At 44.3% G+C, this 19,938-nt stretch overlaps 1 protein-coding gene across 1 annotated transcript in view; it reads left to right on the top strand.

Annotated features, from left to right (window-relative positions):
• LOC141148173 (uncharacterized) overlaps positions 1–4,201 on the top strand; it is a 61,558-nt gene extending 57,357 nt beyond the window's left edge. The window contains exon 16 of the mRNA XM_073635367.1: positions 4–4,201. Coding sequence (XP_073491468.1) covers positions 4–117 — 114 coding nt within the window. The 3' untranslated portion in view covers positions 118–4,201. The remainder of the gene's footprint in view (positions 1–3) is intronic.
• Positions 4,202–19,938: the final 15,737 nt, after the last annotated feature.

A 19,938-nucleotide genomic window follows, 5' to 3' on the forward strand; every position in this document is an offset into this window, starting at 1 on the left:
AAGGTCTTACTTGCTGTACCGTCAGTTTTCACCATGCTGTACGCTGTGCTGTCATCATCATCAACAGCCTTCAGAGTAAATCACCATCAAAAGAAAAATGATGTTACAAGTAATTAGAGAATTCTGAACAAGATTCTCTACCCCTATGAACCGTTTTGCAGAGGTTGGATATTTGTGTTTCGCCAACCACTGATTTGTTATCTTATGTGGTCCTATAGTGTCCTGGCCATTTCACAGGTGTGGAAAAGAAGAAAGGTAACAGCGCTCTATGCAGGGACAACTCAATCCATACACCAGGTCCACTCACAGGTGCAGAGGCTTGATGTGTCCCAACACACTCCAATGCAAAAGTAGTAAAAAGAGCCGGCAAAACTGTAATCCTTGAATTGTCGTTTATTGGTACATCAGACTGACAATAAAACTATAAAGCTGACGCGTTTCGGCAATAGCCTTAGTCGTAGCTCTGCCACAAACTCAGCCCCCTCACTTGTCCAGCCAGCTGTCAGTGAGTGTGTGTGTGTGTGTGTGTGGGGGGGGGGCAAAGGGCATTTTCCTGTTTATTATATAGAGGGTTGCTGGGGATATAACTACTTTGATGACACAATATAGGGAAAGGAAGCCCAATAGTCACAGTAGTGAGAGCAGCCTCAGCCCAGCTCCATCCAGGCTATGCCCACCGACACGTTTCGCCCCACCCACAGGGCTTCATCATGGAAATCTGTGTGGGTTTAGTTTGATGGCATGATTACATTGATGTGCTCCCTTATTCTATAAAGAAGTACAACCCTCACTATCACCTTATAATGTGCATTCCATCAATCATATAAACAGGGAATCTGAATTGCTTCCCATAGAGGAGGGAGAACCCAAGAACAGGTATTAGAGTATGTGAGATAAGGATAAAGTAAAGATTTGAAGGAAGAATTCAGCTGTCTTGGATGACATCTGAGCTTCTGGTATGCTTCTGCATCTTTAACCTATTCAGTTCTCACCCTGCACCCCCTATAGACCAGATAAATCTTATGCCGCGTACACACGACCGGTTTTGCCGTCGGAATAATCTCCGAAGGTTTCTCTGACGGAACTCCGACGAAATTCCGCTCAAGCGGTCTTGCCTACACACGGTCAACCCAAAGTCTGACCGTCCAGAACGCAGTGACGTACAACACGTACGACGGGACTAGAAACAGGAAGTTCAATAGCCAGTAGCCAATAGCTTCCGTCTCGTACTTGCTTCAGAGCATGCGTCGTTTTTGGTCCGTCGGAACAGCATACAGACGAGTGGTTTTCCCGATAGGAATTGGTTCCATAGGAAATATTTAGAACGTGTTCCATTTCTAGGTCTTTCAGAATTAAAAAAAAAAAAGTCAGATGAGGCCTACACGATCGGAATAGATGATGAAAAGCTTCCGTCTGACTTTTTCTGTCGGACATTCCGCTTGTGTGTACACGGCTTTACACTCCTGCTAACTGCCTGATTATTTATCAATAACGGTCTCATTACTTACGATAACAAACTAATTCAGGGGTAGGCAACCTTTTGAGTACAGTGAGCCGAAATATTTTTTCAAAGAAATTGAGCGTGCCGATTTTATAACAAAAAAATGTAAACTACGCACTCTCCAATCATGAAAAGGATTTTTCATAAAGTAAATGCTGTAAACTACTTAAGTAATAGTGACATATTAACATCCTGCACTCTCACGCCTCAGATCATCTCCAATTCCTGCACCTTCACACCTCAGATCACTGTCCCCCCTGCAAATCTGTTTCACCACTGTACTACCCTGCACATCTGCCCCATCAATGTACCCCCCCCCCCTGCTCATCTGCCCCATCAATGTTCCCCTTTTCTCATCTGCCTCACCACTGTACCTCCCTGCACATCTACTCCACCACCGTACCCCCATGCTCTTCTGTCTCACTACTGAATCACCTTCTCATCTGTCCTAATACTGAACTCATCTGCTCATCTGCCCCACCACTGTAACCCGCTTTCTCATCTGCCCCACCAATGTACCTCCTGCACATCTGTCCCACCAATTACTTTGTATCTCTCTATCGTCCATCTGAATAATGTTTACAAACAGTGTTACTTTGTATATCTAAATAATGTTTTTAAAAATGTTACTTTGTATCTCTCTACCTCACATCCAGACAATGTTTTTAAAACAGTGAAGAGCACAGCCTGAGTCCAGTATGAGAGGCCAGATGCCAGAATCAGCTCTAGTTTCAGTCAAATGATGAAGAGCTGGATGATGGTCTCATCCACACATAGGTATGCACAGCCTATTTCATTAGGGTGTGCACCACAAAACTTAAACACGCATGCGTGTGTGTGCACACATCTATATATGGCCCTGACACATTGATCTCCCTGCCAGCACAGTGGAAGAGGAGTGTGTAAGCACTTCTGGTATGGCAGAGCCAGTAAGAGAGAGACCTTTTCCATGTCCCTGCTGCTACACAGAGCGATAATGCACATAAGGTGATTAGGGTGTGCCCAGGCACACCCAGCACACCCTGTGCACACGCCTATGCCTCCACATCATGGTGATTTAAAGAAGGACAAATCTCCTCATAAACACATAATATGCCAGCACTGTCTCCCTTTCACTGTGCCTCAGAGCACCCTCCCATCTATTCTCCTATACTAGGTTTTCTGCTGACCACAAGGACTCCTATCTACGATTCCACCACCAACCCCCACATAATATTACAACCATACAACCGACTAAGCGACCATCTGACCATGAATAAACTTCTTGATCCCCTTCGGTCCGGATTTCGCCCTCAACACTCAACGGAAACTGCTCTCCTTAAACTCTCAAATGACCTACTAACGGCTAAAACCAGTGGACACTATTCTGTACTACTTCGCCTGGATCTCTCTGCTGCCTTTGACACAGTGAACCACCCCCTCCTCCTCAATAAACGCCAGTCCTTTGGTCTCCATGACTGTACTCTTCGCTGGTTTTCCTACCTATCCCATCGCTCCTTCAGTGTCACTTACAACTCTACTTCCTCCTCTCCTCTTCCTTTCTCCGTTGGGGTCCCCCAAGGTTCTGTTCTTGGACCTCTCCTTTTCTCAATCTACACCTCCTCCCTGGGTCAGTTGATTGCCTCCCATGGCTTTAAATATAATCTCTACGCTGATGACACCCAAATCTATCTCTCCACCCCCCAGCTCTCTCCATCTGTCTCCTCACCTATTACCAACCTACTAGCAGACATATCAGCCTGGATGTCACATCACTTCCTCAAACTCAACCTATCCAAAACCGAGCTCATGATATTTCCTCCCTCAGGTGCCACTTCCCCTGACTTCTCTGTCAATATCAATGTCTCAACTATCAACCCATGGACTCTGAACTAACCTTTCGGGCCCACATTCTATCACTATCCAAAATTTGCCACCTCAACCTCCGCAACATCTCCTAGATATGCCCCTTCCTAACCAATGTCACCATAAAGCTTCTAATCCACTCCCTGGTCATCTCCCGCCTCGACTACTGCAACTCTCTCCTCATTGGCTTACCTCTAAATAGGCTCTTCCCCACTTCAGTCCATCATGACGCTTCTGCCAGGCTCATCCACCTCACAAACCGCTCAGCGACAGCTATACCCCTCTGCCAATCCCTCCATTGGCTGCCACTCAGTCACCGAATTAAATTCAAGATACTAACTATAACTTACAAAGCCATCCACAACTCTGCCCCCAGCTACATCTCTAACCTAGTATCAAAATACCAACCTAATCGTTCTCTTCGCTCCTCCCAAGACCTCCTGCTCTCAAACTCCCTTGTCAACTCATCCCATGCTCGCCTTCAGGACTTCTCCAGAGCCTCTCCCATCCTCTGGAATGCTCTACCACAATCCGTCCGATTTTCTCCTACTTTATCCACTTTCAGACGATCCCTGAAAACTCATCTCTTCAGAGAAGCCTATCTGACCCCCACCTAACAACTGTACATTTATCTTCTCAATCAGCACATCCCCCACAGTTATTACCTCTTGTATCTCTTGACCTTCCCTCTTAGATTGTAAGATCTAAGGAGCAGGGCCCTCTGATTTCTACTGTAATAAAGTGTATTGTATTTGTACTGTCTACCCTCAAGTTGTAAAGCGCTACGTAAACTGTTGGCGCTATGTAAATCCTGTATAATAAATAATAATAATAAATAATATGCCCCCTTCCTTCTTCCTGGCTTTGGGATTTATTTTCATGCTGCTCTACAAAGGGAATCATTTATACATTCCACTTATGACTTGATGTTTTTATATGACAAAAAGCATACTGATTTTGCTTAAAAAAAAAAGTCTGTTTTACAACATTTTCTTATGTAGTGATGTGAACAGGGAGAGATAATGAAGGGCTGAAGGGTGGACATTATGTTGTGAGAAAACAGTTCTTGAACACTCCTCTAGTTTAGCTATATATAAAAAAAAAGTGTCAATACTAAAACATTTTAGAATTGATTAGATGTAGATCTAATCAGGAAACTCTATGAAGGAAGCCCAGCCCAAGAGGACCTTTATTCTAGATTCTGCAGATCTAGACTTTGCTACATACAGCAATCAAAATCACACAAGGTGCCATTCCATGGCAGAAGATCAATGTAGGACTTTGAGCTGAGGCTCCTGCTCCCATGACCAATTCACCACTCATTTCTTGCTAAAGGAATTGTTCACACCATTACATACCTGATGCTGTGAACTTTGGAACAATCCCTTTTACTTGACTTTGGGGTCAGTATCTGGGGGTTCCCATATTTTTATGGGAACCCATAAAATATGTCCTGATCAATATGGAGACAAGGTGCTTTGCAAGGTATCCCCCCCCCATGTTGTGGGCAAGTGACCCAATATGTCTTGCAGGGGTGCATGCTTATCCCCGCTTTTCTGGCCACCAAGGCTGCATAAAGGGTCTGGATTGAATTTTAGGGTAACCCCATGCTTTTTTTTGTGTTTCCCCTTAAATCCATAAAAAAACTTGTTGGGTCAGGTATGGAAAACGGGGAGGGGGGGGGCACACTTTTTTTTGTTTTTGTTTCTTTGGGATCCCTCTTAAATAGCAGATATCATTTTTTTAACACTATTCCCGCTGTTGGTTTACATTCACATGTCAGTTGAATGCACCAGGTGGGGATAAGTCATGGGTTGGTAGAGAGCCAGGGGATATTGGGTGGGAGTAGCCTTGACTCATTGGGATTGATACATTTTTTTATGTGTTTCTCAATGCATTCCAGTGCATTTTTTCCACTTTATTTTGAAACATCTCAGGACAATATGCATTTTTCTGCATTCTATGCTTTCCATGCAGTAAAAAAAATGCAGCATGGTCAGCTTTTGTTGACTGCACTACTGTAAACTGGAGCCAATGGAATACATGGAAAACACTGTGCGTGCATTTGTGATGTGGAGACTCAGCTCCTGGCACAGATAGAAAGGACTGCAAGGGTGTCAGAAACCATGAAATCAGACCGAGACAGAAGTACCGTTAAATCACACTTGTTTAATAACAAAAGTAAAAAGAACAAACGTAGTCAAAACAAGGTTCAGTAACCGGAATGGATAGTCAGCCAAGCCAGAAGTCAGGGATCAATGTAGTGGAACAGCAAGCAGGATCTGGAGCCAGAAGGGATGTCAGCAAAGCAAGTCTTTTTAAACAGGAACTTAGGAGAGCATCTCTCTGATGTTGACCAAGGCGAAGATCCACTGGACTGGACGGCTTAAGTAGGCAGGACTGACGAGCAAGATATCATCAACAGCTGAGTCACTGTGGAGAGATAGGAGCTGGCAATGAGCGGCCAGCTCAGAGAAGGAAGGGCTGAGCCCCAGCCCTGACAAAGGGCTGGCACAGTGACAATAATGGGAGATTTTAATTACCCGGAAATTGACTGAAATAATGGCACTGCAGGAACAGATAAAAGAGAAACATTCATAAACCTATTGCAAGACAAGTTATTGTCCGGTTCATAGAGGTTCCAACTAGAAATTATGCTTTGCTGGACCTGGTAATCTCAAACCATGCAGAACCTAATACTAATGTTCATATATGGGTAGCAGTGACCACCAAACGATTTCATTTGTTAGCTGTAAACAGCAAACATATACTGGAAAGATAAAAAAAATACTTAACTTTAAGAGAGCAAATTTGTGTGTATTTTGGGTATTTCCTTCAGCTCGGTGCCGTTATTCAGAATGAAACTTTGCTTCAGTGCAGGAGCTTCCTGTAACAGAGACCGGTCACTACTGCTATCTTTGTGCAGAGTGACTGGTCTGGTCTCCGCCTCCTCCTGTAATTTTGTGATTGCAGCCTGTAGTGGGTGGAGCTCCTGGGTCTCTCCCACAACTCTGCACAGCACAGTGCTGATTAGGAAAGAGCTGAATGTACTCAGGTTCAGTCTGAGCAGGGTTCAGCAATCATTGGAATTGGAACCTCGGATTGCGAGTAACGCAGTTAACGAGCGTTTCACAATAAGAGCACTTGTATTTTAAAAAAAACGTAACTCAGTTTGCGAGTGTTGTCTCGCAAAACGGGCACAATTCAGGCCAAAGCGTGTGCAGTACCGCGTTTGGCCTGAGGTGGGGGGGCGCCAGAGCCGCCAATCGGCGCCGTTCAGAGTTTTTCCGAGGTCAGCCGAGGTGTCCTCGAGCCTTTCCGTCCGTTTCCGAGGCTCTCCGGCGCTCCCCCCCACCTCTGGCCACATGCGGTATTGCATGCCATTGAAGTCAATGCGGAACATATGATTTTAATTTCTATTGACTTCAATGGGGAAACTCGCTTTGATATGCGAGTACTTTGGATTACGAGTATTCTCCTGGAACGGATTATGCTCGTAATCTGAGGTTGCACTATAAATGTTAAAAGTCAATTCTGGCCATATTCTATGCAAATGTACAGTGGATCTTCCAACAAATGACACAAGGGTAGGCTTGGCACTGTTTTGGGGAACATGTGCCAAAAAAGCACAATAAAACAAAAACACAAATAAAAAAAACAAAACAAAAAACACCAGGCCAGTTTGAGAGGGGGGGTCAGTGATGTAAGGGGGCAGTGAATACAATAATGTAAGGGGGCACTGATATAAAAGTTTTTCTTTATTCTGGCAAATTTATCACAATAGCAATAAGTGGATTGTTCTTCATGATTGCTCCACTTTTAACCAGAATTTGCTCTTATACATATAGCCCTTTCATATCTATCTTATCTACACTGCTCAAATAAAAATTAAAGGAACACTTTTTAATCAGAGTATAGTATCAAGTCAATAAAACTCCTGGGATATTGATGTGGTCAGTTAAGTAGCAGAAGGGGGTTGTTAATTTCATTAACACCAAAAGCAGCTAAAACTGATTAACAGGTGCACTGGATGGGCAACAATGAGATGACCTCAAAAACAGAAATGGTTTTACAGATGGAGGCCACTGACATTTTTTTTCCCCTACTCATCTTTTCTGACTGTTGTTCACTAGTTTTGCATTTGGCTAGGGTCAGTGTCACTACTGGAAGCATGAGGCTATACCTGGACCCTATAGAGTTTGCACAGGCAGTCCACCTCCTCCAGGATGGCACATCAATATGTGCCATTGCCAGAAGGTTTGCTGTGTCTCCCGGCACTTAAGAGCATGGAGGAGATTCCAGGAGACAGGCAGTTACTCCAGGAGAGCTGGACATGGCCATAGAAGGTCCCACCCCATCAGCGGGACCGGTATCTGCTCCTTTGTGAAATCATTTCCAGGGCTGTTTTTTTTATTCCCAGTCTGGCCCTGCAAGAAGCTATTTGTTTATTCCCAACACCACCACCCCTCAGGTACCAATGCCTTGGACTTCAAACAGTCACATTATACTCAGGGCTGTCTTTAACCACTTCAGCCCCGGAAGGATTTACCCCCTTCCTGACCAAAGCACTTTTTACAATTTGGCACTGCGTCGCTTTAACTGCTAATTGCGCGGTCATGCAATGCTGTAACCAAACGAAATTTGCGTCCTTTTCTTCCCACAAATAGAGCTTTCTTTTGATGGTATTTGATCACCTCTGCCGTTTTTATTTTTTGCGCTATACACGGAAAAAGACAGAAAATTTTGAAAAAAAATGATATTTTCTACTTTTTGTTCTAAAAAAAATCCAATAAACTCAATTTTAGTCATACATTTAGGCCAAAATGTATTCGGCCACATGTCTTTGGTAAAAAAAATGTCAATAAGTGTATATTTATTGGTTTGCGCAAAAGTTATAGCGCCTACAAACTAGGGTACATTTTCTGGAATTTATACAGCCTTTAATTTATGACTGCCTATGTCGTTTCTTGAGGTGCTAAAATGGCAGGGCAGTACAAAACCCCCACAAATGACCCCATTTTGGAAAGTAGACACCCCAAGGAAATTGCTGAGAGGCATGTTGAGCCCATTGAATATTCATTTTTTTTGTCCCAAGTGATTGAATAATGACAAAAAAAAAAAAATTACAAAAAGTTGTCACTAAATGATATATTGCTCACACAGGCCATGGGCATATGTGGAATTGCACCCCAAAATACATTTAGCTGCTTCTCCTGAGTATGGGGATACCACATGTGTGGGACTTTTTGGGAGCCTAGCCGCATACGGGGCCCCGAAAACCAATCACTGCCTTCAGGATTTCTAAGGGCGTACATTTTTGATTTTACTCCTCACTACCTATCACAGTTTTGAAGGCCATAAAATGCCCAGATGGCACAAACCCCCCCCAAATGACCCCATTTTGGAAAGTAGACACCCCAAGCTATTTGCTGAGAGGCATGTTGAGTCCATGGAATATTTTATATTTTGACACAAGTTGCGGGAAAGTGACAATTTATTTATTTATTTTTTATTTTTTGCACAAAGTTGTCACTAAATGATATATTGCTCACACAGGTCATGGGCATATGTGGAATTGCACCCCAAAATACATTCTGCTGCTTCTCTTGAGTACGGGGATACCACATGTGTGGGACTTTTTAGGATCCTAGCCGCGTACGGGACCCCGAAAACCAATCACCGCCTTCAGGATTTCTAAGGGTGTACATTTTTGATTTCACTCTTCACTGCCTATCACAGTTTCGGAGGTCATGGAATGCCCAGGTGGCACAAACCCCCCCAAATGACCCCATTTTGGAAAGTAGACACCCCAAGCTATTTGCTGAGAGGCATGGTGAGTATTTTGCAGCTCTCATTTGTTTTTGAAAATGAAGAAAGACAAAAAAAAATTTTTTTTTTCTTTTTTTAATTTTCAAAACTTTGTGACAAAAAGTGAGGTCTGCAAAATACTCACTATACCGCTCAGCAAATAGCTTTGGGTGTCTACTTTCCAAAATTGGGTCATTTGGGGGGGTTTTGTGCCACCTGGGCATTCCATGGCCTCCGAGACTGTGATAGGCAGTGAAGAGTGAAATCAAAAATTTACGCCCTTAGAAAGCCTGAAGGCGGTGCTTGGTTTTCGGGGTCCCATACGCGGCTAGGCTCCCAAAAAGTCTCACACATGTGGTATCCCCGTACTCAGGAGAAGCAACAGAATGTATTTTGGGGTGTAATTTCACATATTCCCATGGCATGTTTGAGCAATATATCATTTAGTGACAACTTTGTGCAAAAAAAAAAAAAAAAAATTTGTCTCTTTCCCGCAACTTGTGTCACAATATAAAATATTCCATGGACTCGACATGCCTCTCAGCAAATAGCTTGGGGTGTCTACTTTCCAAAATGGGGTCATTTGGGGGGGGGTTGAACTGTCCTGGCATTTTATGCACAACATTTAGAAGCTTATGTCACACATCACCCACTCCTCTAACCACTTGAAGACAAAGCCCTTTCTGACACTTTTTGATTACATGAAAAAAATATTTTTTTTTGCAAGAAAATTACTTTGAACCCCCACACATTATATATTTTTTTAAAGCAAATGCCCTACAGATTAAAATGGTGGGTGTTTAATTTTTTTTTTTCACACAGTATTTGCGCAGCGATTTTTCAAACGCATTTTTTGGGGAAAAAACACACTTTTTTACATTTTAATGCACTAAAACACACTATATTGCCCAAATGTTTGATGAAATAAAAAAGATGATCTTAGGCCGAGTACATGGATACCAAACATGACATGCTTTACAATTGCGCACAAACGTGCAGTGGCAACAAAATAAATACATTTTTAAAAGCCTTTAAAAGCCTTTACATGTTACCACTTTAGATTTACAGAGGAGGTCTACTGCTAAAATTACTGCCCTCAATCTGACCGTCGCGGTGATACCTCACATGCATGGTGCAATTGCTGTTTACATTTGACGCCAGACCGACGCTTGCGTTCGCCTTAGTGCGAGAGCAGGGGGGACAGGGGTGCTTTTTTTTTTTTTTTTTTTTTTTTTTTTTTCTTTATTATTTTTTTGCTTTTTTATCTTATTTTAAAACTGTTCCTTTCATTTTTTTTTTTTTTTTAATCATTTTTATTGTTATCTCAGGGAATGTAAATATCCCCTATGATAGCAATAGGTAGTGACAGGTACTCTTTTTTGAAAAAATTGGGGTCTATTAGACCCTAGATTTCTCCTCTGCCCTCAAAGCATCTGACCACACCAAGATCGGTGTGATAAAATGCTTCCCCAATTTCCCAATGGCGCTATTTACATCCGGCGAAATCTAAGTCATAAAATGCTCGTAGCTTCCGGTTTCTTAGGCCATAGAGATGTTTGGAGCCACTCTGGTCTCTGATCAGCTCTATGGTCAGCTGGCTGAATCACCGGCTGCATTCTCAGGTTCCCTGTTGAGACAGGAGAGCCAGAGAAAAACACGGAAGACGGTGGGGGGGGGGGCATTCTCTCCCACTGCTTGTAAAAGCAGTCTAGAGGCTAATTAGCCGCTAGGATTGCTTTTACATGAAAGCCGACCGCTGGCTGAAAAGAATGATACCAAGATGATACCTAAACCTGCAAGCATCATTCTGGTATAACCACTCAAAGTCGTGAATGGTGTACCTGAAGACAAAAAAATGGTTAACAATAAAGCACAGTAAACGGTAAAGTATAAAAAATTGCATACCTGAAAAGCAAACATGATAAAACATAATAACAATAAAACATTGCAGAATAGAATGCAGTAAAAAAGAGCAGAACAATAGAGAGAATAGAGAGAGAGAGAATAGAGAGAGAACAATAAAACGACAACTATTATTTTTTATTTAATATTTTTGTTTGTGTTTTTTTTTTTTTTTACACTTTTTTTGTAACTGTAACTTTTATAACTGTAACCGGTTCCAGGTTTGGGTCTCTCAAAATGCGATGGCATCTTGGGAGACCCTGTGAAAGTGTGTCCTAGTCTGTGGAATGCTGTACCCTACGCTAATACTCAACTAGTGAATGGTAGCGTTCAAAACATTCACCAATGCAAAGACCAGGATTGTCAGGAGGGACAATAATAGCGGGTGTCACGCCTATATCCACGTTTGCTGCAGACACAACATCTTTTTTGGGGGGGTTCGTTGGGTAGGGGTACTCGGGAGGACATAAAAATGCCTCTCATGCAGCCGACTGCACTTGGTTGGGGATGTGAATGGGGGAAGTACGGGCGCTGCAGAAGTGGTGGGTTCCCAATTAGGATTGGCGAATGCAGCAGGAAGGGCACTATGGGCACGACGGGCCTGTGTTTGTCTTCTTCTTGGTGGCAGCGGGACACTACTTGTGCTTGCCACCTCACCAGCTTGAACTGCACTTATGGGACTCGCCACGTCACCAAGTGTTACTGCAGTGCTGGTTTGACTAGGACCGGGGTGTACTAGGCCGCTGGCGCTTGCCAGTTCACCAAAACGCTACCAAAAAAACTGTTAACGATCGCAGGGATCAGGCCTGACTCTGCGAACGCTGCAGTTATGCGTTTAGTGTTTTGTAAGTGACAGTGATCGATCGATACTGCACTTGGGTGGGCTGGGCTGGGCCGGGCGGAGGGGCAAAACGCAGGTGCTAGCAGGTATCTGGGCTGATCCCGCTAACACTGCGTTTTTGGGAACCCTAAACTGCTGGGGACGCCAGTATAGATCTGATCGGATCAGATCAGATATTGATCAGTTCAGATACTATACCACTAAGGGAGGTGTACGGTGCGTGCGTGGGTGTTAGCGCTACTGGCACTAACCTGACGCTGCCTGGGGCTTGTGCTTGCCAGTTCACCAAAAGGCTACCAAAAAAACTGTTAGCGATCGCAGGGATCAGGCCTGACTCTGCGAATGCTGCAGTTATGCGTTTAGTGTTTTGTAAGTGACAGTGATCGATCGATACTGCACTTGGGTGGGCTGGGCTGGGCCGGGCGGAGGGGCAAAACGCTGGTGCTAGCAGGTATCTGGGCTGATCCCGCTAACACTGTGTTTTTGGGAACCCTAAACTGCTGGGGACGCTAGTATAGATCTGATCGGATCAGATATTGATCCGTACAGATACTATACCACTAAGGGAGGCGTATGCTGCGTGCGTGGGTGTTAGCGGTACTGGCGCTAATCTGACGCTGCCTGGGGCGACGCATATCACCGCCGGGCGATCAGGGGGCTAAACCTTTATTCGGTAATAAACGACGGGTGCCCTGACACTATAAAAAATAAACGAACTAACCAGCGTCACCCGTAACGGTTATACAGTGATCAGTGGTGAAAGGGTTAACTAGGGGGCAATCAAGGGGTTAAAACATTTATTAGATAGTATATTGGGGTCCCTGTCGCTATAAAACGCTGACGGCGAACCTAAATATTTACGTCCCTAACTAGCGTCACCAGCGACACTAATACAGCGATCAGAAAAATGATCGCTTAGCTACACTGGTGACGGGGGGTGATCAAGGGGTTAAAACTTTATTAGGGGGGGTTAGGGGGGTATCCTAGACCTAAAGGGGGCCTAATACTCACTGCCCTAACACTGTAACTGTCACAAACTGACACCAATACAGTAATCAGAAAAAAAAAAAAAAAAAAACCTGCTTGGTGTCAGTTTGTGACAGGGGGGGTGATTGGGGGGGGATCGGGGGGCAATCGGGGTGTTTTGTGTGCCTGGCATGTTCTACTGTATGTGTGTAGTGTGTTGGTGCACTCACATTACAGTCTTCTCTCCTCGGCCCGGAACGGAAAATACCGAGCCGAGGAGAGATGACATCATTTCCTCTGCCTCTGTGTACAATACAGAGGCAGGGAAATGATCCCATTGGCTGGGAGTGATCGCGAGGGGGGGGCCACGAATGGATGGCCTCCCCCTCACCACCGATCGCCGGGGGAGATTTGCCAACCGCCGCAGGCACCGGGGGGGGGTCCGATCGGACCCCCCACCCGCGGGCAGGCAAGGACGTACCTGTAAGTCCTTTTGCCTGCCCGTGCCATTCTGCCGACGTATATAGTCGTGCGGCGGTCGGCAAGTGGTTAAAGCAAGGCAAAGGGGGCAGCTGCCCTGGGCCCCAAAGCAGCTGTCTCATACTTGCCAGCTATCCCAGTTTAATTCCCTTGAAGTTTTAGTCCCGTGCTGTGTCCCGATATCTCAGTGTGAAGTTCTGTTTCTAATACTGCCCAGCTCTGCCGTATCGCCGTGTACAGATGACTCCCCTGCAGACCCTGTGTTTATATGGAAATAACATGCATTGATATGTAAATAGTGGTGGCATTAATATGTAAATAGCCACAGACCAGCAGCACTAATATGTAAATAGCCACGGACCAGTGGCATTAATATGTATATCGTGCCCCCCTGAGGCCATATCTACCTCTGCTGAATGCTGCCCACTAGGTAAAGGGGAATGCTTGAAAGTGCTGCCTACAACTGTGGTCTTTGAACCTAACATCAGCAGGTAAGCAAATTGCCCCTTACATTGGTGGTCAGTGTAAATACCTCCTTACATTGGTGGTTACTGTTAATGCTTCTATTACATTGGCGGTCAGTGTAGAATCCACCACTATATATTTGCCAAAGATTTCCAGCTTTGCTCTACAAATGATTCAGAATTTGCCACAGCGTACTGCCTCCTAACGAATCCCATACCTCCCCCACCACTGCCACTGTTCCAAGGGGTTTTAGGATCCCTCTGAGTTTTCTGTCTGTTGATGGGTCCCCTCACCTCCCCAGTCCATGGTGTGCAGGCAATGAGGAGATGATGTGCTGTAAGCTTTAGCAACCAATGAGTGAGCAGTAATAATGTGCACTAACCTCTTGCAACCAATCATTAAGCGGTAAGTATATGCAGTAACCTCTAGCAACCAATTAGTGAGTAGTAATAATGTGCAGCAACCTCTAGCAAACAATTAATGAGTGGTAAGGATGTCCAGCAACCTCTAGCAACCAATCAGTGAGCAGTATTGATGTGCAGTAATCTCTAGCAAACAATCAACAAGCAGAAGTCATGTGCTGTAACCTCTAGCAAATAATCAGTGAGGCACAATGTGTGCTGTAACCTCTAGCAGCCAGTCAGTGAGCGGTAGTGATACACAGTAACCTCTGGCAACCAATCGCAATCGCTGCCTGATCTGATTCAGTAAACTAATTTTGAGTCTAGCTGCTATTTACTGTATGTCTCAGAGCAGGTGGAGAGCGGAATTTGCAAGAAAATTTTGCCCAGGGTCCAATCAATATTAAAGACAGCTCTGATTATACTAGGATATGAGAGTAGGACTGTGTGTCACATTTCCACTACAAGAGGAAACCAAGCCTTCAGTTGAAGTATATGTGCTTACTGGTAATTAGTGATGTGCTAGAGTTCTTGATTAGTTTTTTAAACAATGCAGTGATGCTGGGGTGTGTCCAAGTCATAAAAAGGTAATAAACAAAGAAAAAAATAATAATTATTATGAAAAGTAAAATATTGATTATGTATGTACTGATCTGTTTAACCACTTCAATACCGGGCAGTTAGACACCTTCCTGCCCAGACCAATTTTCAGCTTTCAGCGCTGTCACACTTTGAATGACAATTGCGCGGTCATGCTACACTGTACCCAAACTAAATTTTTATCATTTTGTTCCCACAAATAGAGCTTTCTTTTGGTGGTATTTGATCACCTCTGCGTTTTTTATTTTTTGCTAAACAAATAAATAAAGACTGAAAATTTTGAAAAAAATAAAAGTTTTGCTTTTGTTTCTGTTAAAAAAAATTGTAAATAAGTAAGTTTTCTCTTTCACTGATGGGCACTGATAAGGCGGCACTGACAGGCACTGATACGGCGGCACCGATGAGGTGGCACCAATGAGCGGGCACTGACGATGGGCACTGATATGCGGCACTGATGGGCACTGGTAGGCGGCACTGATGGGTGGCACTCATATGCAGCACTGATGGGCACTGATAGGAGGCACTGATGGGCACTGATGGGTGGCACTGGGTGGTACTGGTTGCCACTGATGGGCACTGATGGGCGACACTGATGGGCAATGAAAGGCGGCACTGCTGGGCACTGATAGGGTGGCACTGATAGGCGGCACTGATAGGCACTGATGGGCACTGATGGGCACTGATATGTGACACTGATACGCGGCACCAATATGAGGCACTGATGGGCATCCCTGGTGGCACTGGCAGTGGTAGGCATTGAAGTGGGCACTGACTGGCAGCTGCCTGGGCACAGATTGGCAGCTACCAGGGCACACAGTGGCATTTCCCTGGTGGTCTAGGGGCATCCCTGGTGGCACTGGCAGTGGTAGGCATTGAAGTGGGCACTGACTGGCAGCTGCCTGGGCACAGATTGGCAGCTACCAGGGCACACAGTGGCATTTCCCTGGTGGTCTAGGGGCATACCTGGTGGTCCAGTGTGGATCGCTTCCCTGGTGGTCCTGGGCGGCTTCCCTGGTGGTCCTGGGTAGGATCCGAGGGGGGGCTGTGCTGATAAACAATCAGCACAGACCCCCCCTGTCAGGAGAGCAGCCGATCATCTGACAGACGCGAGTGAGGAAAAGCCGATCACCGGCTCTTCCTATTTACATTGTGATCAGCTGTGATTGGACACGGCTGATCACGTGGTAAAGAGTCTCCGTCAGAGACTCTTTACCTAGATCGGTGTTGCAGGGTGTCAGACTGACACACTGTACGCAATACTTTTCTTATTTGCACCAACTTTCGATTTTTCATGACAAGCTTTCAGGGTGTGTCCCCTTCAAGGTCTCAGCAGTAACAGAAAGAATTTTCGGTAGCCTTTATCTATTTCATAGAAAGAAAAAAAAAAGAAAGAAAATCCTCACCGGTCTCAGTCCCAAGACACTGGATACATTGACAATGTTTCCTTTGGTCTTAACCATTTCCTTACCGCCCACCACTGTTATACGTCAACTGTTTGAAGAGGACTATCGTTGTTATGGCAGCAGCTAGCTGCCATAACCCCGGTATCCTCTTCTTCAGTGAGTGGCCCGGTTTAAGATAAAAGTGGTCTCTGTGGCGCCTCCGATAAGAGAACTCTTATCGGAGGCGGGAGAGGGGCCCCCCCCTCCCGCCGTGATCCAGTGCCCTCTGCCGCTTACCGGATCCGTCGGCAGTGGCGGAGGCGATCAGGTCCGTTCCCTAGACTGACATGGAGACGAGTGAGGGGAAGATGGCCCCCACCCGTCTCCATACCATTGACGTCAAAACGTCACTTCAGCCCATAGCTCTTAAAGGGCCTTTTTTTCATTTTTTTAAATGACAAAATTATTTTTTTTATTGCATTTTAGTGTAAATATGAGATGTGAGGTCTTTTTCACCCCAAATCTCACATTAAAGAGGACCTGTCATGCTTTTTTTCTATTACAAGGGATGTTTAGATTTAAAAAAAAAAAAAAAAACAGTGTAAAAATAACAAATAAAAAAGGTAAAATAAATAATAATAATATGTAAATAGAGAGAACCGTGCTTGACCAACAAATGTATATATAACTAGCAGCAGCATATAGTGCGATCACACCAAATTAGATAGTTCAAGAAAAAGGGAAGCTGCGCTCAAACTAAACAGTCTATGCAAATGACATCAGAGAGATATTGAAATCCTTCCAGAATAAACAACACCGCCACCGTGTATTTTGAAGCAGTAGTGACAATCCACCCTAGTAGTTAAAACCTGCTTACCAGATGGCAAGCGTAAAAGGGCAAGTGGCTTTAGCCCAGCCAAGGCCTTTCAGCTTGCTGGCACTCCCGATGTTCATATGGGGGGTAAAACTCCAGATTCAATTGCGCTGCCACATATCACCATCACGAAAGCCACGGGTGACCCAGAAGGAAGAAGAACTCACCATAGTGTAAAATCTTTCTAGTATTTATTTTAAAACAAGTAGTAACTTACAGTTAAGTTAGTAAAATCGCGTGTACAAAAAGCCGGCCGGCATACAAACAAACGGAGCCCGTCCTCTACTCCGGAAGCGTGGTGACGTCAGTGCGTACCTTCCCAGACGCGTTTCGTCATCATCTGACGTTGTCACTTCCTTCTGGGTCACCCGTGGCTTTCGTGATGGTGATATGTGGCAGCGCAATTGAATCTGGAGTTTTACCCCCCATATGAACATCGGGAGTGCCAGCAAGCTGAAAGGCCTTGGCTGGGCTAAAGCCACTTGCCCTTTTACGCTTGCCATCTGGTAAGCAGGTTTTAACTACTAGGGTGGATTGTCACTACTGCTTCAAAATACACGGTGGCGGTGTTGTTTATTCTGGAAGGATTTCAATATCTCTCTGATGTCATTTGCATAGACTGTTTAGTTTGAGCGCAGCTTTCCTTTTTCTTGAACTAAATAATAATAATAAAAATTTTTTTTTAAACGCGCCACGTCCCGACGAGCTCACGTGCAGAAGCGAACGCATACGTGAGCAGTGCCCGTATTTGGGAACGGTGTTCAAACCACACATGTGAGATATCGCCGCGATCAGTAGAGAGCAATAATTTTAGCCCTAGACCTCCTCTGTAATGCAAAACATGAAACCTGTAGAATTTTTTAAAGGTCGCCTATGGAGATTTTTAAGGGTAATAGTTTGTCGCCACACCACAAGCGGGCCCAATTTTTAAGCGTGACATGTTGGGTATCAATTTACTCGGCGTAACATTATCTTTCACAGTATATAAAAAAAAATTGGGCTAACTTTCCTGTTGTCTTATTTTTTTATCCAAAAAAAAATGTATTTTTTCCAAAAAAAGTGCGCTTTTAAGACCGCTGCGCAAATACGGTGTGACAGAAAGTATTGCAATGACCGCTATTTTATTCTCTAGGGTGTTAGAAAAAAAAAGTATAATGTTTGGGGGTTCTAAGTAATTTTCTAGCAAAAAAAACCCCTGTTTTTAACTTGTAAACAACAAATCTCAGAAAGATGCTCGGTCTTTAAGTGGTTAATGAGGTACGGCTAGTTGAGTGAGATAGTAAAAAGACCTGGAAAAGTTTAGAGATGAGGAAAAAAGAAGAAAAAAAAAAAAAAAAAGGACCTGGAAAGAAGAAAGACCAAGAATACAAAACATGAACAGAGTTAATAAACCCAAATCAGCTCATCTAAGGAAATACCCACAAATACCCTTACAAATTAGCAAACAGTAAATGTAGAGTAAAATGAGCACATCCACAATATTCTGGAAGATAAAGGGTTAAAAGGAACAACCTTGGTTAGGATTTGACTGTGTATGATACCATCTAGTGGTTATACAAGGCAATGACAGAATAGTCACAGAATTTGTTTGGCTATGTTGCCCATAAACGACTTATCTCACAAATAAATCTGAAACCAGTGTGGATTCTGGCGGAAATTGAACTTAGCACATCCTGGTGGCCCCACCCTAGTGCTGTTAACTGAATGCAAAATTCATAACACATTACCAGAAAGTCACTTCCTGTTTAGTGTCCGATTGTTTAGTGCAGGGGTCTTTAAAGTACGGCCCCTTAGTTGTTCAGGAACTACAATTCCCATCATGCCTAGTCATGTCTGTGAATGTCAGAGTTTTACAATGCCTCATGGGATGTACAGTTCCGCAACAGCTGGAGGGCTGTAGTTTGAGGATCCCTGGTTTAGTGAAATGGTCAGGCCTGACAAGGATGGCGTTTCAGTTATAGGACGAGTTTGGTTAGCTGAGCCACCTACAGCATTTCGAACACCTCCCATGAGTCCAGTACCAAGAGCTTCCAGCCAGAGTTTCTGGTTGGGTTCCTGCCCCCCCCCCTCAGGGTATTCCCATCCCTGCTGCATTATGCAAAAAATATAAGTGCGGGTTTGGTGGGAATCCCTCCAGAAAGGCACAGCAGGTGCTTAGTAACTCAGCACAAGAATGGTAGGAACCTCTCCTAATTGGTACAGAAGGTGTGTAGACCTGGGAATTCTAGGCTCTGAGGAACCCTGAGAAGTCAATTTTGGTTCTTGTCTCCAGGAGGTCCCTTTCAGATGCATTTATCTCCACTTTATAACTCTATGTAGGACCCCTCTTGACTCTTAAGCTCTTCAAGTGACTTTTCTCGGCTCTTCAAAGATCTATGAGGCCTGCCTTGGCTTTATAGCCCTAAGCCATTTTTATTTTGGCTCCATGACCTTCAGTTGGGCCCCCTTTGGCTCTCTCTGGAGGTCTGGGGTATTAGTAAATATTTTAAGCCACATACACTGTATATAATGGTTTTCAATGGCCCATACCACCCCTTCACCATACTGGATGAGTCCTTCCCCCCTCACCGCACGTTGGTGTTCATCATTCTGTCAGAGTCTTCTAGTGTGGTGTTCTCTACCGACCCCCTCGCCTGAATTCCCTCACAGTCAATGGCATCTTCAGCTTTCATATTTACGGGGGGCACATGGGGGGACAGGGACAAAAGTAGGGGGGCAACTAAAAAATGCAGTTATTTATATATATATATATATATATATATATATATATATATATATATATATATATATATATATATCCTGGGGCCCTTTACTACAATCCCACAACGGCCCTTTCACATGTTCTGCAGTGAGCTCCCTTCCTACTGTATTGG

Source organism: Aquarana catesbeiana, linkage group LG06 (assembly GCF_042186555.1).
Source record: "Aquarana catesbeiana isolate 2022-GZ linkage group LG06, ASM4218655v1, whole genome shotgun sequence".
NCBI lineage: Eukaryota > Metazoa > Chordata > Amphibia > Anura > Ranidae > Aquarana > Aquarana catesbeiana.